This window comes from Sardina pilchardus, chromosome 12 (genome assembly GCF_963854185.1).
Source record: "Sardina pilchardus chromosome 12, fSarPil1.1, whole genome shotgun sequence".
NCBI classification, from domain to species: Eukaryota; Metazoa; Chordata; class Actinopteri; order Clupeiformes; family Clupeidae; genus Sardina; species Sardina pilchardus.
In genome coordinates, this window is record NC_085005.1 from 5,867,493 (window position 1) to 5,894,104 (window position 26,612).

The 26,612-nt window shown below is 46.2% G+C and overlaps 1 protein-coding gene across 2 annotated transcripts; it reads left to right on the forward strand.

Moving 5' to 3' along the window:
• On the forward strand, positions 1-25,918 carry pkib (protein kinase (cAMP-dependent, catalytic) inhibitor beta). 2 transcript variants are annotated; one of them, XM_062550743.1, is made up of 3 exons: positions 1-91; positions 22,479-22,650; positions 24,671-25,918. In XM_062550743.1, exons 2-3 carry the CDS (start codon positions 22,506-22,508, stop codon positions 24,745-24,747), a joined length of 222 nt encoding a protein of 73 aa, XP_062406727.1. In that variant the 5' UTR covers positions 1-91; positions 22,479-22,505; the 3' UTR covers positions 24,748-25,918. The 2 variants fall into 2 exon arrangements, with proteins under 2 accessions (XP_062406727.1, XP_062406726.1); XM_062550742.1 differs by lacking the exon at positions 1-91 and adding an exon at positions 145-322.
• Positions 25,919-26,612: the final 694 nt, after the last annotated feature.

Below are 26,612 nucleotides of genomic sequence, written 5' to 3' on the forward strand. Positions count from 1 at the left end.
GTTGCAAATGCGAAGGGATTGTTGCGGGTCGAAATTGGGGTGTTGAGTGTAGGCGCCGGTGACTGCTGGAGCTAGTGTGCTTATCTCACGGGTAGGCTACCCGACAGTTTGCGCTCTCTGCGCGGTCCCGTTAGAACGTGCCTGTGATGTCACTGCCGCGGGGGTTGCTGTTCTCGTTCTAATCTCAGTCTGTGCCAGAGTGAGAGAGATTCACGAGGAGAATGGACGGAGCGCCGAGAGTCCTAATGGATAATCGGTGTGTTTTCTGATTCGGAGTGTGAAATCTCATCTCCGTTGTCACTTGCTGTTCTGCGTATACTGGGTAAGCGCTAGTCGCTTTTCTGTACATAACGTGCTAGTGTCATATATTTTCTTGTGACCATAAATTGTGGTTGCAAGTAGTACGGATGGGCATTGTTGCCATTGCCTGTCAGAGACTGCGTTCCTTCTGCAGCTCCAACAATGAATCTAGTGAATTCCATTAAATGGCAACCATAATTTCATTGTCGTCAAGGTAGCCTTAATTTAACGTAAATGTGTTGTATACATTTGTTGGCCTCGTGCATCTTAGACTGTTATTTTTTTCATTTCGTTATTTAGCATGAAGCGTAGGCTATTGATTCCAGGAATGGTATCCGATGCATTCATATAGGCTACAGCTCCACATAGGTTATTCAAACTAACAAGACAAACTCATGTCAATTAATTACGCTACATGACAACTGCACAATGCTACAGTTGCTTGTGAAGGATTATTCAAGTAGAAATGATGACTCCTGTCCTGTCTGTAGTAAGCAACCGACGCTGTATGGATGTCGGTGGATGGACCATGATTGACGTGATTGTCATTTGTAATGCAATTCAACACATGCATGCAATTACGAGCTAGTGTGAGACCTCAAATAATCAAGTGTCGAAAAATCCGTCTGCATGTGTAGGTCGAACACTCAGTTCCCATCAAACACTATCTGTGATTGGGTTCCTAAATTATTCATTTATTCCTGAGCAGAGGACGACAGGTATTCAGGAAAGGTTGGAGGTACAGCAGGTGGAACGCTGACCTTGGGGGCTTAGACTGTTGTTGGTCCAGCTGGATGTTGCCAGCACCGCAGTTTTGGGCTAGATTGTGGAGCGTGTTTATAGAATTGATTGGAGCAAATCGATTGTTTTCAGCTTGACATTACATCATCTGGTCTTGTCTTGTGGGCTTTCTTTTAATGTGGCTGGTTGTTGTTCGTTTCCAGTTTGTTATTTGATACTGAGGTCATGATGCCATTTTGATCACTTCTAATAACAGCTTCAGCTTGCCTAATGAACCCAAATGCATTGCTGTTAAAATGACAGGGAAATATCACACCACCTACATTCAATACCACCTAATATTGTATCATGATATATGCATCCAATCACACACAACATAGCATTCATTGCAGAGCAACAACACCATTTCAACACATGAATTTATCTCTTAGCCGATCACATGTGTTTGTTATTCAGAAAAGATGATCTCGTTCAATAATACGTGTTCCTTGCATCCATTTCCATGTATTTATGCACTAACACATCTCCCCACCCCTCTCCTAACATTCAACACCTGCCCCTTGCACTATTCCCTCTCTGGCTGCTTGTTAAGGATCTTTGAGCTGTGTGTTGATTAATGGAGGCAACATTGGAAAATCTACCCAGAAATAGTTGTGTGTTAAAATGGACACGAAACATTGAAACGGAAAAAAATATTAACCACTATGCTACAGAATCATGCAGGCATTTTCTCCAAAAAAAAAAATCCATTATGGACCATTAGGAGAAGAAAGGCTGTTGTGTATTCGGCAAATTGCTTGCATTATGCACCCATTTTAATAGGAGAGAGTACATGTTGTTATCATGACGTTGGTGATGAGAGATGGGGGAAGGGGGATGAGCTGAACTGTGCTGCTTTGCCTCCCGTGGAAGATGCTAAAAGTAGACGAGATGCTAATGTATATGGATAGTGACAGCTGAAGTTGCTGGGGACACATAGCGGCCCGTTCCACATTGCATACGCTCTGGGCAAAGTTTACCCGAACAGACACGGCACTGCTCGTCACCCCCCCCCCACCCCCCCCCCCACCCTTGCACCCTCCCTTCTACCCTCCTACCCCAACAACCAGAGCACTAGTCCTCCACAGCCTCCCCTCTACAGCCCTGCATTCTGTGTTGGAGGCACCCGGCAATTTGTGTCATGGTCATTCTCTTGGTGCAGTCCCTCGTCTCTGAATAGTGTTTTGCCACCAAATTAGATCAGGCAATATGGCTGGACTTGGAGTTTTGTCAGGAATCATTCACCACACAGCTGTTATTTTCCCATTTAAACTCAAGCTGCTATAGCTGAAATCCCAATGTAAATAATTGTAACCCACACGTTGTCAGTGAAGCCGTGTTAAAATGTGAAGCTTTGTTGTTAACCATATTGCGCTGATTTAGTCCTATCACTGCAATGTGGTGTCAGTGCAGAGTGTAAGTAATTGCGATTAAAGGCTCTTGAGCATTTGGATTTCAGGCTGTTTTTGTTCTGGTCTGCAGCACGTGAACTCAAGCTATTTGCATTTGTGGCATATGAATCATCCTGTATTTCAAAATATCAGTGAGGTAAAACATGTGCCTGTCTGTGCCTGTGTGTATGAGAGAGAGAGAGAGAGAGAGAGAGAGAGAGAGAGAGAGAGAGAGATTTAATATGTTTGTCAATTCCATTACAGTATGTTATCCCCTGGGCAAAATATGGAGGTGGTAATTGTCTCCTTCTGATAAGATTTTGAGACGTCGCCTCATGATGTTATCTCTCCTAAGCATTCAGACTATTTGTGGTATTGCATGATGAGGACATAGCCTGCTACCAGGCAAATAGTGTACTGTATGCATCAACAACATTGTATTGTCAGTCTTGATTCCACCCTATTACAAAAAAAATTTAAAAAACGTATTTGCTAAGAGAACACACACTCTTTCCATCTGATCCTGGATTTGAATGAGTGTAATGAAAGGGACACATTTGAATGATTATCACTATCAATGCAGATTGTCATGGATCCATGTATCCACATCTGGTTGTTACTGTTTGCTAAACAGCTGTGCAATATGCCCACTCACATTCAGTCCTCTGCAGTGCACATCTCGCTCAACAAGCCTGCTGGTAGTAGGCTATCAGCCCGGTAATGGAGGTGAGCGGCTCTCGAAAGCTCATCCGCCGTCGCGGCACATTAGGGTCCTCAATCCTCAGCGCATGCAGCCCTGTCAGTGCCGCGGCGTGGGACAAATAAAGAGCTCGCCGCACTCCAGGTGGCCACTGCTCGGGGTTGCCTCCGCCGCCACGCGCTTAATTGGCTCGGCTGACAAAGAGCAGAAAGTTTTGCGACGGTGCTCGGCTGGTTGGCGTTTTTTAATTGTGCTCCAGGGAGCCGTGGCTCACGGTGACATTTGTGTTGTTTTCTTTGTTGCTCTATATTCAAGTTGTTAGTGTTCTCTTCTCACTGTAGTACACTGTAGTACACTGACTGTATGCACAGTACAGAGACCCAGTACAGTTGAGTACAGTACAGTGGAGTTCACTAAGTGTAGTATGGTGCAGTATGTCTGTCCTTAACAGATACATAATATGGAATTTGTTTTGCGTTTTTGTTGGTGGTGAAAGGGTGTAAGATGAATAGGAAGTAAGGCATGGCTACTGTTCAAATGCTCTAAGCCCTGGGGGGTGCTATGGTGTAACTACAGCACCAGTCAGGAGCTTAGTTCGAGTCTGACCTTGGTCATTTCCCAATTCCACCCCATCACTCTCTTCACTGCCCTATCAAATTAAAGGCATAATAGTATACAGTATATATATATATATATATATATATATATATATATATATATATATATATATATATTACATAGCCTGTGAGAATCATTAACTAGTCTTTAATACCAAACATCTGGGGAGATTGGCAGAGATACAGCAGTAACTGTATGGAGCCTCAACACACAGATGGGTTGTCTCGCGTGCGCGCACACACACACACACACACACACACACACTGAGAGGGAGACAGAGGGAGGAGAAGATCAAAAAAGATGCTTTGGCTTCTTCCTTAGACGAGTGTCTTCAAAGCTGTTGTGTGCTTGAACACAGAAGATTCTGTGATCCTTTTTCCATTGGCTTAGACTCTTTCCCTGTCCCTTTTCCCATTGGCTGAGACTCTTTCCCTGTCTCTTTTCCTATTGGCTTAGACTCTCTCCCTTTCCTTTTTTCCATTGGCTTAGATTCCCCCTGTCCTTTTTCCTATTGGCTGAGACTCTCTCCCTGTCCCTCTCCCAATTGGCTGAGACTCTCTCCCTGTCTTTTTTCCCACTTAGCTTGGCCTTCCAGCCCCCGCTGTTCTGCCTCCTGGTAATTGGTCAGCACTCTGGTGAGTGGGCAGAGTATAACTCCATGTTAGTGCTTTTTTGTTGTTGTTTAAAGGGCTGGTCAAGAAAACGATTATAAATGGGGCCTTTTCTGCGCGAGGCTGACCGAGGCGAGTGGGCGTTGAGCTCTCCTCCCATAACCCAGAAGGAACACAAAACAACATCCATTACATTTATAGAGAAATATGCCTGCCCCTCTCACAATATTGCCTCTGTTATTTCTTCCTCCCGGAGGACTTGTTAAGTCACAGTTTGTTTGACTTTGACTTTGACTTTCCAGCTACTGTAGAGAAGTGCTGAGAGACATTTCAAACCAGCTGAAGTGGGTATATAAGCTTCATAGATAGAGGTTCTCAGCTGGCTACACTTCCATACAGCCTTAAAGAGTGTTAAAGAACTGGCTGTGTGTATACTTGCTGCCACCCTAGCGTGTGTTTTTCTTCATCGCCACTGGTGCTGGTGCTTTGCTTCACTGGGACATCCCTTATGTGGTCGGGCTGGCAGTGATACTGTGTGTGTGTGGTTGGTGTGTGCGTGTGTGTGTGTGTGTGTGCGCGCGTGTGTGTGTGCATGTGTGTGTGTGTGCGCGTGTGCGCGCGCGCGGTGCGGGTGTTATAGACCACACAGCAACACGGTGATAAGGGTGTAATCCCAACCCCCTCTTGCTTGTGTAAAGTCTGTATCTGTATGGGGCAATAAAGTATGGCAGCAGATCCTGCTGTGTTATCTTAAATCACAGGATTTGAACAACTCATCACGACCAGGGCTAAAAATAGCCTCCTGCCGCCCACCCCCCTTCCCTCTTCTCAGTCAATCTGGGCCATCGATGTCCCTCCGGTTCCCCCTACTCCGTCACAGACAAAGCTGCTCGACAAGATGCTTTGTACTGAGATTCGCCAATATCACAACGCGGGGAGCTCCCGCTTTCTCGCCTCCCCTGTCGTCTGTGTGAGGCGACAATCAAGCAAACACTATAAAGCTCTGCCATCACTGGCACTTTACTGTTGTCGGGTCCCATGCCTACTGTCACTCTCTCTGTTATTCCGACCCCCAACAAAAAGCCTCCACTGTTTGCACATGTAATTGCGTCTGGATTTATGGAGCACTACAAAGTGTTGAATTCAAAGGGAGCCTGGAAATCGATCTCTCGCCCAAATCGCTCCCCCGGGGGGGACGTGGTGTGAATATTTTATGAAAGCCTTTGGGAAATAGAGCATGAACCCGGCGCTCCAGCTGCCACTTTGCTCGGCGCAGAAACAGTCGTCGTGTGATCAGGTAACAGAGCTGTGAAGACGACGGTTCAGACAGCTCATGAGATTCCCTCCTCTCACGATCGATAAGGCTCCCGTTATGCAATCCTGCTCTGAATCTTTCATCAGATGCTTTCAAATATAGCAGCTCATTTCCATATCAATCATCCCTTCTTTTTGCGGTGTGGCGGATGTCCTCTTTTTCTTTGGAAGGGATGATCACGTCAATAATAACAATAATAACAATAATGAATAACGAACGGAGGATTGAGGACTGATGACTAATTGATTTAGGATGGTGAGGAAGATGATGATGGAGGAGGAGGAAGAGGATGAGTAACAATGGTGAGTCAAACTCCATCAGTGTTGAGGTGATCTCTGGAGGCAGAGGGGGAGCCAAAGCAGTCAAGGCAGCCATGTTTGTGCAGATATAGGGGTGACTCCCGTGATAAACCTGCCAGTATTTCACCTTGTAAACACCCACTCGCAGGCCCCAGTGACACCCAGGCCACTCCACACACACACACACACACACACACACATACACACACACCTGAGACGTGGGTGCCTTTGACCTTCCGTGTCACTCCACCTTACGGACGCCTCTCGTCCGCTGTGCACCTCCTCCTGTCGCATCCCGTTGTGCCGCGCGGCGCGCCATGAAGATGCCCATAAATCTGCGGGTGCTTTCTCACTCGCCGACTCCTGAAGGCCACGACAAAGACACCGAGCCACCCGGGGAGGCTCTGCCTCTGCTCTGAGAGAGAGAGAGAGAGAGAGAGAGAGAGAGAGAGAGAGTAGAGAAAGAGCAAAGTGAGGTGAAGTAACAGGAACAGAAATGTCTCTCTCTGTCTTTGTCTTTGTCTCCAATATCTCTCTCTCTCTCTCTAATGGAAAAGAGCAGAGGACATGGAAGATAGCAAGTCCTTTGTTAAATCTCATTTCCTTCAATATTTCTCCTCTCTCCTCAGCGGTTACCTGGCCTGTCATTGGTTATTGATTGCAGTGAAATTAAATTAGTGGAATCCATTAACATCTCTTTGGCAACCCTGTTTGAGCCGTCTTCTTGCCTTGCCTGTGCTCTGAATGACAACAAACAAAGCCCACTGTTTGTTTGTTTGTTTGTCTGTTTTATTGTTTGTTTTCTTTTTTTCCTTCCCCGACTGTTCCACTTCAGTGGACAATTATGGACTCGGTTTCAATTGTTGTCCATTGGTGTGTTAAGAGCCAGATGGTGGTTTTCACTTTCAAAGCAGTGTAAGATATCCAATTGAGTACAGAAGTTGAAAGGGACGGTAACAAAGCCCATGGCACTCTTTTATTTCTCTCTTCCCCACCGAGCGTCACATTAAATACTGTATGCTAGCGCAGACCTGTTAGCCATGGCACAACACTGTAGCATGTAGCACCAAGAGCGCTAGCAGTAGCACCATTCGGGGCTTGTTCCCTCCTGGGTGCTGAGTGGATGAGTCAGCATAATGGAGCCGTGTTTATTTTCCAGAGCTCACACAAACAACTTCACACGGCCAACCTAGCTCCAAAAAGCGCACAATTTCACGCTGGCTTGTGTCGGCGCATTTGTGTTTGTATTTGATTTCGAACCCATTGTTTTTCCTCATAAACCATTTCTCTGAAATCCTTCTCATGCCCCCAACCCCCCCCCATCAAAAAAACCTTTCGTGCTTTTCTTCTGTTGATTGTCATTACTAGATTAGCTGTGGCAATCATGTGGAAATTGTCATCTGTCTTCATATAGAGAGGCTTGCTGACTGGATCGACTACATGGAGTAGGCCTACTGCTGTGCAGCCCAGTGCTATTTTCCAGTGTGGAAATCAAGTTATTCGGACCCCTCCCTCTTTTGTAATGACAGAGATCATTATGCTGTCACTCAATCCACCCATTAAACTCTTTCAATTCAGACTTATACTTTCATGAATTTTAGATTTGCTAGTAGCCATGGAGATAGAGTGCTATAATCTCATGGAGACCTATAGAGAACCTGTGCACCCCATTGGTTGGTTGGTTCCCATATACTGTATGTGTCCCAAAATGTCCCGGTTCAAGGCTTGGGAGTCTTAAGCCCCTTTCACATTCAGAAACGATACATTAGCGTTTAAGAAATAGCGGGTTCAGGGGATTTCGCAATGTGAAAGGTAGACGTGTTCTGGTCCCGGGGTTGTCTGAAGCCGGTTTCAGAGGCGAGTTATGGGAGGCGTTGCCTAGCAGCACGTCACACGCAATTTGGGAGTGAACAATGACGTTAAGCATGCCTTGGACCTCGGAGATAAACTGATAAACACAACTGTCATGCTAGTTCTACGTGGTTTAGCTTCCAAATGATGGCGGGCCACTTGTTATGTTATTTGAATGCCAAATGAGGTCCTTTTGTCTGTCGAAGTCATATTTCAGTGTGCTGAGTCCTGAACAACTTCTGCTCTGACAGTTAGCTCGTTGGCTAGTTAGCTATCATTAGGCAAACTTTCTAAAAAGACGCAGCAGACGGTTTTCGGTAACCTAGCAACAATAAACACTTGACCGAAGTGCTGAGAAAAGGAGATTCAGGGCACTCTCAGCATAAAAAACGTGATTGTTGGACACACATATATCTATGGACACAGCAGCTAAAGTTATCCTAGTCTCTTGTGTGTTTCCTGTATTTTAACCTCCTGCCTGGCCAAATACGTCATCAGTCACACACCCCTAATAGCGGGGTTGACCTCTGTTCCTTTCATATTCAACACGGCTCGGCTCTGATACTACCCCCCGAGACGGGTTGGATTGCCGAGGCGGGTTGACTCCCCACCCCGTGTCGTCAATGTGAAAGGAACAGCCTTAACGTTAAATTCGGCTGATTTAGCGTTAAATTCGGTGAATGTGAAAGGGGCTTTAGTGACCTCCGACTCAGTTCGGGTTCCAGCACGTTCTGCCAAACGCTACATCCCCCTCAGCTGTCCAAATAGGGATTTGAGCTATTCCCATGCTGGATGCCACAGATGTACTCTGGGACTGTGTTGTTGTTGTTTTACACACACACATACACACACACACACACACACACACACACACACACACACACACACAGAGAGAGAGAGAGAGAGAGAGAGAGAGAGAGAGAGAGAGAGAGAGAGAGAGAGAGAGAGAGAGAGAGAGAGAGAGAGAGAGAGAGAGAGAGACAGACACACACACAAACATTTAGTGAATGTGTGGGGTAGATTCAACAACATCCAGCACAGAGCCTCCTGGTGAATCATCTGAGTTGGAGCAGAAGGGGCTGTTTGTGTTTGTTTAGTGGGCCAGTCAGCGTGGTGAAAGCGCTTTTCTCATGGTGGGAATAACGGGTGGTAGCGGAGCAGGGGAGGGCGCTTCGGCGGACGGGTTCCGGGGTGGGCGTTTGCACAAGGACGTCCGGCGATCAGAAATGAAACGTGAGGACAGAACGTGTGAAACACTCTTAATGGGGCAGTAAAGGGTCTTAAGGGGGATGAGTCATGAGTCGTACATATGCCCATTGTTCGCCTGGCCCGCGGAAAAGAAAAAAGCTTTGTCCTGTCACCTCCAATCCCTGGGCTGTGCTAAAAATAAGCCAAGATTAAGCGCTCTCATCCGGCTAACCTGCCCTTCATCTGCAACTTGCCTGCTAAGTATGTTTGTATTCCTTTTGAGCATGTTCCCTATCTCTCTCTCTCTGTCATTCTCTCTCTCTCCCTCTCTCTCTCTCTCTCTCTCACTCTCTCTCTCACTCTCTCTGTGTAGTGATTGAGCACTCGGCTGCCTCAGTGAGAGCGTTTGCTGTTTTTAGAAGTGTGGGAATGCTTATATGAAAAGGCGTTGATGGGTGAGCTCTCACCCAGCGCCTCTTCAGCTTGTCTTCTCTTGTGCTCAGGGCTCAGTGAATGGCGTCTTGTTTTCCCCTTGAAAACCTCTAAAGCGTTATTCCAAGACACGGGAATAAACAAAGCAAACGTTGGGGGAAGGGTACAGAAACACACGAGTATATTGCCTCTAAGAATCTCACCACTGGAAAAAAAGACTCTCTTTGACACTTTGCACATGAGCACATGTTTTAACAAGTCGTCATCTTTTACATACAGCATCTCAATTAATTGTAATTCATTGAGTCAAAGCATGAACACAGCGTGTAGCAAGCCATTCAAAAATAGAAAACCTCTTCATGTTTGACATCTTCATGTTTGACATCTGCTGTGGCAGATTGGTTCCTGGTGTTGTTCGTCATGATGATGAGAACTTATGGTGATGGGGTCTTATTATCATCCAAATGCAGGAGCCAAAAAGCTAAATATAAACTTGGCGACCCCTCGACGAAGGCTCTTGAGGCTCCACGAACAGTGCATTATTCAGAAGGCAAGGCCCGGGCGTCGTCAACGGCGACATGTGATTGACAGCCGGAGAGCATCACTGCTCCGAGCAGTTGGCTCCAGAGGCACGGAGCCAGTGGGAGGTCCCGTCTGAAAGCGTAGGCCCCGAACGCTCCACGCTCCTCTTGCTTATGGGAGAGATCATCTTAATAAGCTGTCATGTACTCACTGCGCAGCGCGTTTCCAGAAAAAAAAAACAAGAAACGGTGCATGAAAGCTGGAGAAGAAAAGAGGGGAAAACGCGGGCGTTTTCCTCCTCAAACCGTACGTCAGAGGACGGAGCAGTTGTAGCATCATTAAAGGGCCTACTTCTGTCACAAGTGTTTATGATAAAACACTCCCAAACAAAGCTGCTTTGGCTCTCCAAAAGGTAGCACGAGTGCGCTGCTGTGGGAGGAGTCGTTGCCTTTTGCACCAGTGATCCAATTACCATTTACATATTCGTTCAGTTGCACTAACCAGAGGGTCATGTAGCACAGTGAATCTGAGGCAAGTTAATAGACAGTGCTTTCTGGATTGCACCACTGTCAGTGTTTCCCATACATTGACTTATTTGTGGCGGCCCACCACAATATCGACACTGACCACCACACAAATGATTTTATATTGTGCTACTTAAACTGGATGAAATCCTTTCATTGTAGAGCTATATGCACACCTTTTTGCAGCCTAGTCCCTCAACAAACATGCAGGTAAAGAATACATTAAAACAAATCCAGCAAGGATTATTATTGGCATGGAAGATGACTGGCTAAATCGCAATTAAATCCAGTTAGCATCATAAGTGTGATTTGTTTAAAATTTGCGCACAAACACACTACCACCACAAATAGAATTAAATTCTGTGGGAAACACTGACTGTAACACTAATAAATATATATAAACAAAATCTCTGTACACTAGCCGTTTCAGATCCCAGATGCTCATGATGTGCAGGAATATCAGACCTAAAAGAAAGGAGAAGATCACCGCACGATGATCTAATATCATTAGGGCTAGTTGTTTATTAGGAGCGGGCGATGCTAATAAATGTGTTTGTTTGTAGCCGGTCCACGTGCACTATAAATGGGGCTGATTAGCCTTTTGTGTCCAGTGTCCTGACTGAGCAGGGCTCTCGTATAGGAAGTGAGATTTAGGTGATCTTAATCCAGCCGTGCCCTGGAAGCAGATGAGGAAGTGTCTGGAACAGCTGAGTTGCATATGACACACATGTACACAAGTACACACACACGTGTGTATATGTACTGTATGTTCATACGGAGACACACACACACACACACACACACACACACACACACACACACACGGCATGAATAACGATAACTAAAAGGATAATGGCTAAAACAAGTTTTAAGTATTAGTGTTGTCCACACCACATGCTTTAACAATAAATACATCAGGAAAGATATTGCTTTCAGATTTACATTAAGAATAATACAAATCTGACAATCAGAATCTACTGAATTGGACATCACATTTATCAACACGAGGAGAGGCTTTGCTTATCATTTGCCAGTGGACACTCATCATTAGAGTTAAGTTATGGTTCCTGGTGTTGACCAGCCCTTTGGCCTGCTGTCCAGCATTGTCTGTGTGGTCCACTGGCGTGGTGGACTCTCCTCCAGTAGTCATGTTATGCACTGGCCCTGTGGTGCCATTTCTTTGGATTCTGTTGCATAAGTAGCAGCTCCTTACTGCCCACTGGGACTTTGTCCACTCCACTCCACTTCACTGTTGAGTTTCCATGGCATCAGAGTTGCAGAAGGCCTCCACAGACCCACAGCGGATCTGACTCTCTCTCTCTCTCTCTCTCCCTTTCTCTATCTCTCTCCCTCTTCCTCTATCTACTCTAGCTCTCTCTCTTTCTCTCTATCTCTCTCTTGCTCGCTCTTGCTCTCACTCTGTGTGTGTGGGGTGGGGGCCCTTCTCTTTAAATGTACTGTAGATCTGAAATTGTGTTGTGTTACCATGGAACCGTCCATTTAGCAGGCTCTCATGCGGTCTAATCAGCGTCTCTCTCTCTCTCTCTCTCTCTCTCGCTCTCTCTCTCTCAGGTCTTCTAGCTCTGAAAGGGTTTTTGGGTCAATTCTGAAGTATTCCGTCATTATTGTTGGGCACGTTTTCGTTGCAGTGTGCCCTACCCTGCAGTATAAATGCCGTACGTGTCTTTGAGGAGAAACGTGTTTCTTTTCTCCTTTCTTCCGCAGACTGGGGGTGGAGGGACATTTTGATGATCCTCAGCCAGTGAAGCAGCAGCAGAAATATGCATATGCAGCCGTTTTGCTGTTATTTATTAATTTATTTGTTTGTTTACTTATTTATTTATCGTCCCAGACTGAGTCACATGCGTTCTCCAGAGTAGGAGGGATGCGTGGGCTTGGAGATAAGAACTAGACACCAAGCTCCGCTCCGCTCGGCTCTCTCTAAGCTCGACGAGGCTGTTGTTCCCCCTGACCGAGTACTGAAAGCGTGCACAAGCAGAACCTCTCCTCTCCTCTCCTCTCCTCTCCTCTCCTCTCCTCTCCTCTTCTCTTCCCCTCCTCTCCTCTTCTCCTCCTCCTCCTCTCCAATCCTCGCCTCTCCTCTTACTGTGATAAAGCAGACTACCCTGACTGGAGTGCATTTTATGTAGTGACCTTGCACATGCCTCTTCAGAGAGAAAACAGACCCAAAGAAAGAGAAACAGAGAAAATGGAAATACTGAAAGAGAAGGAGGGATAGAGAGAGAGATTGGTGAAACGAGAGAGAATGAAATGAGGTATGAGGCATCATAGAGAGAAGTATAAACTGAGGAACACAAGAGTGACAGAGGAATAGATTGAAACCAGGAGGGAGGGAGAGGAAATGGAGAAAGAGTGAGTGAACGAATGAAGGAAAGGGAAGAATAGACAAGATCTGTCTTATGGAGTTTGTGTGTGTGTATTGTGTATATGTGTGTGTTTGTGTGCTTGTGTGTGTGTATTTATGTGGTCGGTGTGTGTTTGTGCTTGATTGAGAGAGAGAAACCAACTACTGAGAGAGGGAGAAGCAGAGAGAGAGAGAGAGAGAGAGAGAGAGAGAGAGAGAGAGAGAGGAAGAGAGAGAATGGTGTTGCGTAAGCCGTTATGCTGATTTTAGCCTTCCTGGGCTAGTCCTACTTCGCTCATCCACTTATCTATGTCACTGTAAACCTCTTGAGAGCTTTGCTGAGGTGAGGAGGCGTCCTTCCTGTCACCCCCCCACTCACACACACACACACACACACACACACACACACACACACACAAACACAAACACAAACACAAACACAAACACAAACACAAACACAAACACAAACACCCTTCAGCATTAACGGCTCCAGTGGCTTGGTCATCGGACGAGAAAGGAAAACAAACTTGACAGTGGACTTGCCGAGATAAGCCCATGAATGAGGACAGGAGAGGAGTTTGTGTTGGTGTTGTTTTATTGAGAGGTCAAAGAGTTTGTGTTGGTGTTGTTTTGTTGAGAGGTCAAAGAGGATTCCATTTCACAGCCCCCTCCATGGAGAATCCTCATCTCCTCTCTGCCTCTCCTCTCTTCTCTTCTCCTCTCCTCTCCTTTCCACTCCTCTCCACTCTCCTCCTCTCCTCCCCTCTCTTCTCTGCTCTTCTCTGTGCCTCTCCACTCCTCTCCACTCTCCTCCCCTCTCTTCTCTTCTCCTCTCTGCTCTTCTCTGTGCCTCTCCACTCCACTCCTCTCCTCTCTTCTCTTCTCCTCTCTTCTCCTCCTCTCCTCTGCTCCTCTCTTCTCTCCTCCCCTCCCCTCCTCTCTGTTCTGCAGATAGCCCATATCTGTTGTCTCCGTTGCTCTGCTGCTACCCTAAATTGTTGTGCTCTCTTGTTTTCTGGTGGTTTAAATCCTCTCCGTAGCCAGTGCCATTGAGAGCTTATCTCCATCCCCTGCTGACTAGGAGTTTGAAGATCGGCTCACTTTAGGAGCTGTTTTGACTTTCATTTATTTTGACACAGTTTTAGTTATTTTTTCCCCGTCTATTGCGATATCAGCGTTCCCAAGTGTGTCCTGTAATAACGCTCCTGGCTGTGATGGTGAAAGCCGCTCAGACCAGTAGCACTTGGCAGTCAGTAGCAGCAGCAGCAGCAGCTAGTCCCTCTTGAGTCATTACCAGGCCACAAACAGCATGCACACAGCACTTGTCAGGGCAGATAAGATGCACAATACAAACCTGTACGCTTTTTCAGAGGAACGGCCCCTTCTTTTTCCTGCAGATGGAAATAAACCCCTCCGCCATTTTACCTTTTTTTTATCACAGAGGCCCATATGGCTGTCGATGGGATCTTGTCTTTGTCCAGGCGACGGACGGTGATTGACGGGTTGAGTGGCGGTGCACGGTGTTTGTTTTGAGCGGAGGATGCGAGCGGGTCCTCCATCAGCTGGTCAGCTGAAACTGAAGGGGTCAGATCAGGCAGACGCAACTCTGCACTGGAGACAGCACAAGGACAGGCTTTCTGATGCTGTGTTTTGTCTCTGAGAAATGAATGAATGAAACAGGTTGTGTGGCCTTCCCATGGTCATCTACATAATAGAAACTTTTCCTCTTTCTCCATCTGTCCCTTTCCCTCACTTTGCTCTCCTCTCTCTCTCTCTCTTTCTGTTTCTCCTTCTCTCTTTCCCTCTCTCTCTCTCTCCTTCTGTCTTTCTCTCTCCCTCTCTCTCTATCTCTCTATCTCTCTCTATCTGTCCAAACAATGATGTGGCCTCCCTCCCTCCCTCCCTCCCTCTGCCCTCTCACTCTGCTGGCTGTCTCTCTGTTTGCCTGCTTGCCTGCTGTAATGATCTTCTGTGGCACCGGAAAAGAATGAGTGGTTTGTCCTTCTCTCCCTCCTCCTCCTCCTCCTCCTCCACTCGGTGGTGGGGCTCCAGAGAGAACAACCCCTCAGTCCCTCTGCTCTCCACAGATGAGCAGATCATTTCTAGTCACCCCCACAAGGTCACCCCCCGTTACAGTCCCCCCCCCCCCCCCCAAAAGGAGCCCCTAGACACCGACTTGAGAGCTTTTTCTCCTACCTGTCGTTGGGCTAAGTCCGGTTAAGCTAAATGCCATTGGCTTTACCTCATCTTATCCAATCGCCTGGGCAACAGAAGCTTCTGGGGTTCTTCAGACACACACAGAGAGAGAGAGAGAGAGAGAGAGAGAGAGATAGAGAGAGAAAAGAGAGATAGAGATGGAAAGAGAGGAATAGAGAGTGATAGAGAGTAATAGAAAGAGAGAGAGGGAGAGAGAGTAAGAGAGAGAGAGAGAGAGAGAGAGAGAGAGAGAGACTGGGCCTGTCAGACCACCGTTGTGCTGGAATATTGAATATGCTCAGTCTCCTGTCCTTGGGCCATGAAGCTAAACCATAGATGATTCATGCTGCGCTTCTACTTCAGTTTTTCCCCTCTCTCCTTACCTAATCTCATTTGTTGTTGGAAAGACTTAAGGGCTCCAGAGTGCTTGCTTATTTATTTATTTATTTTGTCGAGTTAGTTATAAATTCCGCTCTCCTGTTGTTTCATGTACATATGCATTTTTTAAAAAGCGGCCTTGTTTCCTGTTGTCTGGATGCGTAACATGGCACTTATGTAATTATTGAAGGATCATGATGTTTTAAAAACCCACGTCTTTGTCTGAAGGATTCGTTAAAGAGCCGCAGCGGTGAGCAATCATGGCATATTTGGTGGAGTGCCACTTGATTAAAAACATTACATTGTCGAGTATTTATTTTTAAATAGCTGTGAAGTGCGTTAGCCGCCGCGCTGCTGCTTTTGATCCTCGGCCTCCTGTTGCAACTTGTTGCATGCGCTGCGTCTATTTCGGTGTTTGAGGTCTTAAACATTTGATTAACACAAAACATCAAAGCGCCTCAATTCATTATTCATAATTCCTCCAAGGCTGCGTCCAAGGTTAGAGCAATCAGGCCATAATCCATGCACATTATTTACTTGCGCTTGTTTAGCCTTGAAGGGCTTAAAGAGGAACACTGTATGGCCCTCTCACTGGGAACAGGCATGGAAACATCTCAGCATTTTTTGGAGCAGTTGGTACATATTTTATATTCAAGAAAGTTTTAACTCAGTTAAACTCAAGTTTTGCTGCGTGAAAATATGGGCATAGGTCCTTGTTTTTGTTTGTTGTTGTCGTAGTTTGTTTAATTGTTTTTGGCTTTGTGAAGTCATATACTGTATAAATCATTGTGCATATCAGTACATTATACCATAAACACTATTTGTCACTGAGAGTGTAAACATTTAGTACAGCTGTTTTTAAGAAACACAATGTTGGAATCTCCCTTTATGTAAATTTTCAAATCTCCCTTTATGTCAATTTTCAAATCTCCCTTTATGTAAATTTTCAATGTACTTGGTACACAGTAAGCACTAAGGGTACACCCAACTCGTCTGAAACTGACTAAAAGGGTTGTGCTCGACCCACGACACAACAGTGCAACAGCAGGCAATCTGGGCGCTCATCGACTGATTCCATGATCAATGAATGTGAAGGCGTTTTTAATGACATTGTGTTACTTTAAGATGCGTCCAGAGGGAACAACCCTTTACTCCCCGACTCACGTTCACATGTTGCCACACGCTCTGTTTTTCCTGCTCCAAACGTGGTGCAGAGGCTGGGTGAGTGGTGAGTGGTGAGTGCTACAGATCTCTCTGCTGCCGTGAAGACACCGGGCTCCATTTGGGCATCCTCGTCCAGTGGCAGTCATGGCGGATTTTGGGGGATTAAGTAGGGATAAACATTTGTATGGGACTTTTCGCTGCTTTGTTTGCTCGCATTGTTTTTTAAAATGGCCATAATTCCTTGTACTTTAGCACATACTTTTGGAGGATTGGATTGTGAGGTCAGCTTATTTTTAGTGTAATATTGTTTTGGTCGTAATGGCCAGGCATGACATGCCTATTCCATTCTTCTTACATTCTTTTTTTTTCTTTCATCCTTTTTGTTCTCCTCTTTTCTTTGCTTCTCTCCTTCTTTTCTTTGGTTCTCTCTTCTCCTGCCATAAGAACGCAATGCTCACTGCACCTCTGCAACATAATGTATGTATTTCTGGATGGAAAGTCAACATGACTATTATAAGCCATTATATTGAAAATATAACTTTTCAATTTCAATTTCTCAAATGCCACATCCCATAATAGCACTTTAATATCTTCACTAGATGTTCATGTAAGAACTTGCACACCATGTGCTCTGGAAGAACGAGAGGTGGTTCATTTAGTCTCAGCCCAAGAGCTCCAGTCTAGCTATAGTCCAGTCTAGTCCACTCTAATTGCTCAATAGGTGTGTTTGTACACACCAAGGCCAGCCATGTGGTCGCTCTCTCTCTCTCTCTGAGAGGGTAAACAGGCTTGGGTCGTCCTGTCTTGAACATCTTGAGTCACTGTTCATTGTTCACTCCTGGTGCTACTGTAAGTCACGATAATGAAGCTGAATGGTCGCTCTCTCTCTCTAAGAGGGTGACCAGGCTTGGGTCTTCCTGTCTTGAGCATCTTGAGCCTTGAGTCACTGTTCACTGTTCATTCCTGGTGCTACTGTACATAAGTCACGGTATTGAAGCTGAATGGAATTACTACAAATCCTGAATCCTTGTGCCGGTGGTCTGAAGTCACGTGATGATGGCACTGTGTACCGTAATTGAACAGACATGATGGAATGCAACAGAAATTAGGGAAGTGTGTGTGTGTGTGTGGGGGGGGGGGGGGGTGGCGATATTGAATTGTGCTTTGGTCCAGGGCACCAACTGAGCCAGCACTGATGGAACTAGACAGTGGACATGAGCAGCACACATGCTATGCTAGCGTACTGTCCAACGCTCTCATCTCCATTGATTTCCTTGAAAGTCTGCTGAGCGTTGGCCCACTGGCTCCCAGCCACATGTCATTGGAAGATACAAGAGCGCACTGTGTTGAGCGGGGAGGGGTTCTGAAGTGCACCAGGCTCTCTGTGAAGTGCCTCTCAGTGTCTGTGCAGTCGGCTGTGGGGGTAGGCTTTTGGTGCGAGCGAGCGTGTTTTGATGTGTAGAGTACAGTAGGTGTGTTGACATGGGGTTCACAGCCTGGAAGACTTTTACCTTTGTTTGTTTGTCTAGTTGTCAGTTTGAGGAGCAATCTGGTGTGTAGTGTGTGGGTCCTTGTGTGAGCCGTTGTATTTTGTGTTGCCTGGGGTTTGTGTGTGGGTGTGTGTGTGTTTTGAGTGCTGAGCTCTATGGGGGCATTTGTGGAAGCATGTGTTTGTGACAAGTGCTTTTTCTCTGTGTGTGTGTGTGTGTGTATGTGAGTTTGTATGTATGTTTGTGTGATCTGAGTTTTTTGGTTTGTGCTGTGAGATCCATGAGGGGCATTTGTGTTGCCGTGTTTGTGTTTGATGATGAATACTGCTTTTGTGTGTGTGAGCGAGTAAAAAAAGAGTGAATCAGAGTGTGTGTGTGTGTGTGAGAGAGAGAGAGAGAGAGAGAGAAAATGTGCGTGTGTGTGTGTGTGTGTCCTATCTTGTGCTGCGTGTGATGACTGTCGAGTGGCGTGTTGTGGTGGCAGGGCAGCTTGTGTGAAGCGTGGCGTCGGGTCCCGTCCGTATGGAGCGGCCGCGCTGCTCAGCCTCTCTGGGCCGTGGGAGGGTGAGAGGCGCTGGCACACTCGGCTCACGCTGCTTCCTGGCACAGCACTCTGCAGAGGCCGGCTACCACCTGGACGGCCACCGCCACCGGTCACTCGGTCACTCGCTCACAAGTCATTAGTCCTCCTTTACCCATGTGTTTTTCTTTCTGTCTGTGTTTGTTTTTTCTGTGTCATTCTGTATTTTGGCTTTCTTTCCTCTCCTCTATTTCCTCCTTTCCTTCCGTGTCTCCTTTTATGTGTATTTCCATTTGTTTCTTTCTTTGTTGATCTGTATTTTGGCTTTTTTTCCTCTCCTCTTTCCTCCTATCTTTTCTTTCTTCCCTTTCTCCTTTCATGTGTATTTCCTTGTGTTTTTCTTTCTTTCTGTGTCCTTCTGTATTTTGGCTTTCTTTCCTCTCCTCTCTTTCCCCCTTTCCTGTCTTTCTTTGGTTTCTCGTGCGATCTGTATTTCTCTCTTCTCCTCTTCCAGGCCCTTTGTATTTCTCCCTCTCTGTCCATCCCGCTCTGCCTCCATTTTCCTCTCTCTCTCTGTCTCTCACACCTACACACACACACCCCTACACACACACACTCTCACTCACTCACCCTTAACCATCCTGCTCCCCCTTCTCTACACCCATTAGCCTTGGCAGTGCCCTGGATGTGTGTGTGTGTGGGTAGTGTTGAGGCCTTGGCAGTGTGTGTGTGTGTGTGTGTGTGTGTAGGGTTGAGACCAGTCACCAGTGCCACCCTGCAGCTCCATGCTGGGTTCAGGGCATCGTCTCCATGGGAAGAGGAGGCCTCTTCTTGGACAGGAACCAACATCACAAAAACACTCTCACTGAAACTCTCCCTGAAACTCTCCCTGTCTCCATCGCTCTGTGTGTGTGTGTGTGTGTGTGTGTGTGTGTGTGTGTGTGTGTGTGTGTGTGTGTGTGTGTGTGTGTGTGTGTGTATGCACGCACGCGCTCTGACAGCGTAACTCACTGGCACGGGCACAGGGCTGCTCAATACACTCACGCTTGGCTCCTGTACGTTTGTGAAGCAGAGGAGAATAGCTGTCGGGCTCACTGTTGGGGCTTTACCATCACAGCACAAACAGAGTAGTGTTTCCACTAAGTCACGCTCTGCTGAAGAGTAGGCCTATTCACCCCAAATGTTGCATTTTTCCCACAGCAATGAGCTCATTCCTCACAGCCTGGTTTATGAAGTACAATACATGAATGCACAGGATTCTGTGCAGTAGATTTGACTTTGACCATATTCATATTCCTCCTACAGTCTTTCCTATTGTGAAGGTGCAGTTTTTAAAAACATTGCATTTATCTTTGATGGAGATGAAATGTGTCTCTCATTCCTAGATTTCATGGCTGCCGTCTGTCTGTCATCAAGGGCGTGTAAAGAGGATGCAGAGTCACCAAGGCTGGGGAGAGCCGGAGCTCATGTTTAGTCTCACAGGGCCACGGCAGGGAAATCTGTCTGTCATCAGCTTGCTGCCGGGCCGCCTTCCTGAAATCACTCGCTCTCTCTCTCTCTCACTCACTCTCTCTCTCTCTCTCTTGTTCTGTCTGTACTTCTCTCTCTTGTTTTGTCTTTATTTCTCTCTCTACCTATATATCTATCTATCTCTCTATTTCTCTCTCTCTACCTACAGTATATACTGTATCTATCTATCTCTCTATTTGTCTCTCATTATATATATATTCTCTCTAATTCTCTCTCTCTCTTGTCCGGAGAGGAGGAGGACGTGTTTGTGTTTTGCCCGTTTGGGCGTGCTGCACCTGGGCGCTGGGTGTGATGACTGAGGCGTCCCTTGATGGAACTCTGGCGCCGGCGCCCCAGGTGCTAAGCCTACCGGGCGGCAGCAGTGGCAGACGCCCGAAATAGCTCCTGGCAGACGTCCCTCTCTCAGGAGCGTGCCCGCCCCTTGACTGATGGGGTTTGATTAAATTCTAAATCTTGCGTCGTCCAACGGGGTGATTATCCGCCGTTCACCCGCCCGCTCGATCGCTGGCTCGCTGGCGCGCTGGTCTTGCCCTCGTTTGGACCAGCCGGGACCATCTGTTTGAATGGTTGGAGGGGGTTTCACTGACATGCCACAGCTCATCCCTGTCCCCCCCTCGCTCGATCTCTTATTTTCTCTTTCACTCTCGCTCTCGTGTGCGTGTGTGTGTGTGTGTGTGTGTGTGTGTGTGTGTGCGCGTCTGGGAGCAGATTAGTGTGACACAGAGAAGTAACAGCCTTTCAGATTGCTTTTAGTAAACAAAGTCTGGTTTTCTCTCACAGCCCTGCCCCCGTCTGTCAGTAACACTGTGTGTTAAATCTGTGTGTGTGTGTGTGTGTGCGCGTGCGCGCATGTGTGTATGTGTGTGCGTGCGTGTGTGTGCCTACGCACGTGTGGGAAGCAGTAGATGGGCATGAAATCAAAACTTCATAACTGAGAATTGCATGAAGACTTTAAATGGCCTCTGGAAAGCACAGCGGGTCTCTGGCTCTGTGCAAAAGGCCGGGCGCTGCCGCCGCTAATGGCCATTGACTGGGGTAATGGGTTCGGAGGGGATGGTCACGCCTGTCTGCTGTTGGCATGATGGCCACACCAACACAGCTTGGACCATCACGACTCGCAGTCCACAGATTAGGGACATATGGTCTGAGCATGACCGCGAATCGATTAGCTGGCTCACTAACGTGTCCACCGTCGCCATGCAGGGAAACCCAAAAGCATTACCATACAGACACACACACACACACACACACACACACACCCCACGCCACCCCCTATAATAACTGTATAGAAATTCCAAAACATGTGATGTACTGGGCTTAATGGTATGCTAGGGAACTATATGTCATGTCTGTTTTTTAAAGATTTCGTTGTTGACAACAAAAAACTGTTCATTGTCCCTTAAGATATCCTAGTTGATGTCTTATAGCTATAGGTTTTGTCCCAGTAGAAATCATGTAACTGCGGAGGTTTATAGTTTGCCATATTGATCGGAGCGTGTTGCTGGTCTGCAGGTCGAGTCAGCAGTACATGACAGACGGTCTGTGTTTACCCACAGCAATTATATAAGCCGAGTGTTTTATTGCACCAATTCAGCAGAGGGAACGGGAGATGGGAGGAGAGAGAGAGAGAGTGAGAGAAAGAGAGAGAGAGGGACACCAGGGAGGAAGAGCAAGAGAGAGAGAGAGAGAGAGAGAGATGATGGATACATTGAGAAAGAATGGCTTAGAGACCTGTGTAATGAAGAACAGAAACAGAGCCATCTACTGGCGAGTTGTACACAGTGCACGCTCCCACTGTTATCAATTAATGCTGCAGTGTTTTCTGATTTGATTACAGTTAAACACGGCTAAGGAGAATTGACAAGGCATTTGTTTAAATTGAATGGGCAGAAAATGCGTTTTGTGTGCGCGGAGTAACTTATCGATCGTAAACTGAGGAGGGAAAAGTGCTCATTACGCTCGTCAAAAATCAATAACTGCCAGAGCTTGGCAACCAGAGGCCTCCGTAAAAATTGTATTGCCATGGAAATCACCTCTGTGGTTCGGGTGAGCGTTGTGGTGTTAACTTTAAAGAAGAACAGGGGTTCATAACATCTCAGCAGTGCAATGTTTGCTCAGTGCAGAATTATGTATGTACTGTATGTATGTACAGTATGTATGTATGAGTATGAGGGTAGCCCACACTGGTATATTTGGTGGAAATTAGAGGATTTTACAGGTTAAAGGCTAAAGGTCTTCAATGTCAACATCCATCGTTGATACTAATGACTCTCTCTGTATCTCTTTGTGTGTCCCGTGTTGTAGACTATGCTATGAGGACAGGACACAGCGATGACTGATGTGGAACCCGTTGTCACAGACTTTGCAGCGACAGGACGCACGGGCCGGCGCAATGCCATGCCCGACATTCTAGGGGCCAACACCGGGGACGGAGCCACGGACCTTCAGGAGAAACTAGCCGAGCTGTCTGTCTCCGGTACGATTCGCACCTCATACACGGCCAAACAGTGATACCAAATCAGCGCTCACACACACATACACACACACACACGGATACACGCACACATACAAACACAAAATGATAGATTATTTTGGTGTATGTACATGTAGTTACTGTATACATTATGGATTACAAAACTACAGTATAATGTCTCACTGTCAGTAATGATGCACCACATATGACAATTCCTAATCCCTATGGACAATCTATTCCCTACACTGGACTATTTGGACTATTTAAACTTTCAGGCACTAAATGACATTACACAATTGGGGATTGTGGATATTTCGGTGTGGTCTTCCCCTCTTTTATGTTTTGGTGGCCTTGAGCCAGGCGACCATTACAGGATACATACAGTATAGGAAGAAACCTCAGACAGATCCACGACTCAAGGGCCCAACCCATCTGCCTAGGGTCAGTTACAGTACAGTGAGGTCCTTACTGTACTGTTACCGACTCTAGGAAGATGGGTTGGGCCCTTGTGTTGTGGATCTGTCCGAGGTTTCTTCCTATATGTATCCCCAATTCTAGGGAGTTTTTCATTTCGCCCCTGTTACTCATGGACTCTCTGAATGTTTAATACTCTGTGCCATGAGACATGACATGTCTGTTTTTCCGCTCTATAAGTGAAATTAAATTGACATTGGAATTGAAATATTCTCTGACAGTGCTGTTGGTTGATTGGTAGAGGTGCTACATGAAAAACTCCAAAATCCAGTGAGGCCTAGTAACAGTAGCTACAGTCCCTACCTTTCTCTCTACAAAATGAATGGCGCATCCTAACAGAAATAGCAAACCCCTGAATTTAACTGAAACATATTCTTTGTAGCCGTGTAGCAATACAGACTGACAACACAAATTAATAGCTTTAAATAACTCTTAATTGTAGATTCCAGACGGTTGGCTTGGAATTGCACTCTAGTCTGTGTTCTGCCTCAAATACCAGTTAAGCCTACAGCCCCATACACCTCATTACACTTGTAGGCACTCTGGTTTTCTCTTGTGCTCTTCACACACACACACACACACACACACACACACACACACACACACACACACACACACACACACACACACACACACACACACACACACACACACACACACACACACACACACACACACACAGAGCTAACAGAATAACCTTCGAGCCAAACGGTGGGAATCCTTGCGCAGTGGCATCTGCATAGTGAAATAGCTCCACGCATCGCCAAAGCCTTGATCGTCTAGGCCCCGTTAGACCTTGCAATGATCAAAGCAGCCAAGCATTTGATCGCCAGCTCCAAATAAGCGGTGCTCCGCAAGAGGGCGGAAAAAAGAGAGAGAGAGAGAGAGAGAGAAAAGGTGTGTCTTGGCAACTGATGCTCCCCAAAGGTTTGCATCAAAAGCGGTGCGGAGAAGGCTGTCTGGTGAATGGTAATGCACTCTGACTCCATCTGAAAAGGCGGGAAGGAGGAGAGGCTGGAGAGGAACAAAGTGCCGAGTTCCTGACAGCCTGTGTGGCGGCGTTTTGGGAGCCGTGTACTGTAAAGGGGCTTCTCTGCACACACTGGCATTCTCCCAGGCTGTTATGCAATAGCCTGCTTTTTCTGGATTATGCAAAACGCTATATGAATTTGAATAGGTTGGTAAAAGAAATGTTACTGCCATACGAGATGTTGTAGATTGTGTTTGGTTGTTATCGTCCTTCGGTTACAGTAGATTGGGTCTTTGACGATCATGTAATTCATCATTCAGCTATTTTCATTTTGTTTTACGCCACTGACAGATGAGCATGTGATTTGCTGTTGTTCAATTATTAAAGGATTCTTTGGCCTCTCATGCTTCCTTTTAATAATTCAATGTTGTGTTGTTGGTGACAAGATTTCCCACTTGCACTACTGAGACTGTCTTGTGTGTGTGTGTGTGTGTGTGTGTGTGTGTGTGTGTGTGTGTGTGTGTGTGTGTGTGTGTGTGTGTGTGTGTGTGTGTGTGTGTGTGTGTTTCCACTCCCCAGATGACGGAAATGAAGGAGGCGAGGGCTCATCCTCCTGCAACCCCCCCAAGGAGGAGAAGAAGGAGGAGGGCTCCTAAGCAGCCGGCCCCCCTCCGCCTCCACCTGGACCTCCTCCTCCTCTGCCACCACCACCACCGCCATGGCCGGGAGACGAGGTGGGGCCTCGCCCGGCCCTCCACCGGTCCCCTCCACTGCCCCACACTCCACCACGCAGACCAGACAACTGTAACCATGGGAACCGGGCTATGCAACACCAGGACACCTCGGACGTACGCCGACACGGCGGGATGACGAGCGACGAGGCGAAGCGAAGCGATCACGCGGTCTTTCGGAGTCTTTCGGACAGTGGGCGGAGCGTGTCGTTCTTCGGACTGTCCTAAAGCGGAGATGATCTCTCCTCTGCCAGTCTCTCATTGGTGGATGATATATCCCTCATTCACTTGGTCAGTGTACGCATTAACAAGCAGTAAGAAAAAAGACGCTTACACAGAAATAGTGGGCTATTAAATGCATTCGAGAAACCAATGTAACTTTTGTTTGTTTTACTTTTTTCTTTCCTGTTTTTTTTTTCCTTGAGCGTGATTGGGTGTGGGGAAATGAAAGGCACCTCCTCCTTCTTATATCCTTTCTTTTTCAAGAGTTGCCATGACAACATTTTCCTTCATAGAATGTTGACTTAGTTGCAGGAATGTCTCTTTTTTGCACAACAGAAGAATAAACATTCCATTTTGGTGATGTAAAACAGTTTTTAAATCTTCAATCTGTGGTTGATCAGTGCACCACATTATCTTGTGTGTTGTTTTATACTGTAAAATATGCATTATAACCACTGAGTGAGAGATGGAACAGGAAATTATTTGAAAATGTGGTCTTTTTTTGGTCTGTAAATAGAGAATTGTGCATTCTTGGTTGCCAGCCTTGAAAGGAATACATTTCCTTGTCCATTTATGCTGAAGTGTTATACTCTGTGTTACTATGATTGACGGCTGTCCAACGTACTATCGTAAACCTCAGTTTTGCTCAATGGACTGGTTAGTGTGAAACTGGTTGTCTTTGTCAATTTTTCTTCTTTTCCTCAGTGACGTGGTCATCAGTGTAAGACCCTGTTAACATCATAATATTTCAAGCAAACAAAATTCTGTTAATTTCCAAATTCAGCTTTCCCCGCCTTAAAGGCCAATTCCCACTTGCACATTTTGAGTCATCCTGTTTACTGTATGCTGTATGTCATGAAAAAATAAACCCTATACCTAGTTTTTTTGTAGGATTTAGTGTTGATTCTTCTCTGCCTTTTTGGGTTCTGTTTTCAAGGACATTTTGTCTGTTGTAGTGCCATGTATGGCCAGCAGATGGCACTTATTATTCTCCAGTGGCAACAAAGAGTTAAATGCACTCGCTATAGATACAGGTATTTGCCTTGATCAAGAGAGCAAATATACTGTAGAACAAGAAAATAACAAACGACGATGATCAGGCCAAACTAGGGTCTGTTTTTCATTATTGCGAACAAACAAATATGGATATAACAATGCATTTGCTCTTTCCACTGCTGTATCAATTGTGTTTGTAAGTGTATGTTAAAAGAAGAGATGTTCATAGAGTAGCCAATCTCATCCGGCATCCAAATACGCACCCTCATTTTATGTCCCGCTTCAGAATTGACTACTGCAATGAACGGTCTCGCCGAAAAAAATAAAGGGGAACTGTTCATGTATTAACATCCACAGATAAAATGCGCTGATTTACAGTTGGCAATTGGCCCGTGTTAAGAAAATGCTGCTGCTCTGTGTTATGCCTACCCACCCGAGGTATCAAATTAAGACGAATCATCCTGTTTGTGGACAGAATGAGTCTTTAAAAAGCTGTGCTCAATGGTCTATTTAATTGGACTTGTTCTCAGTCCAAGTCCTTGGGGGGCACATTAAATTACACATGAAAGTCT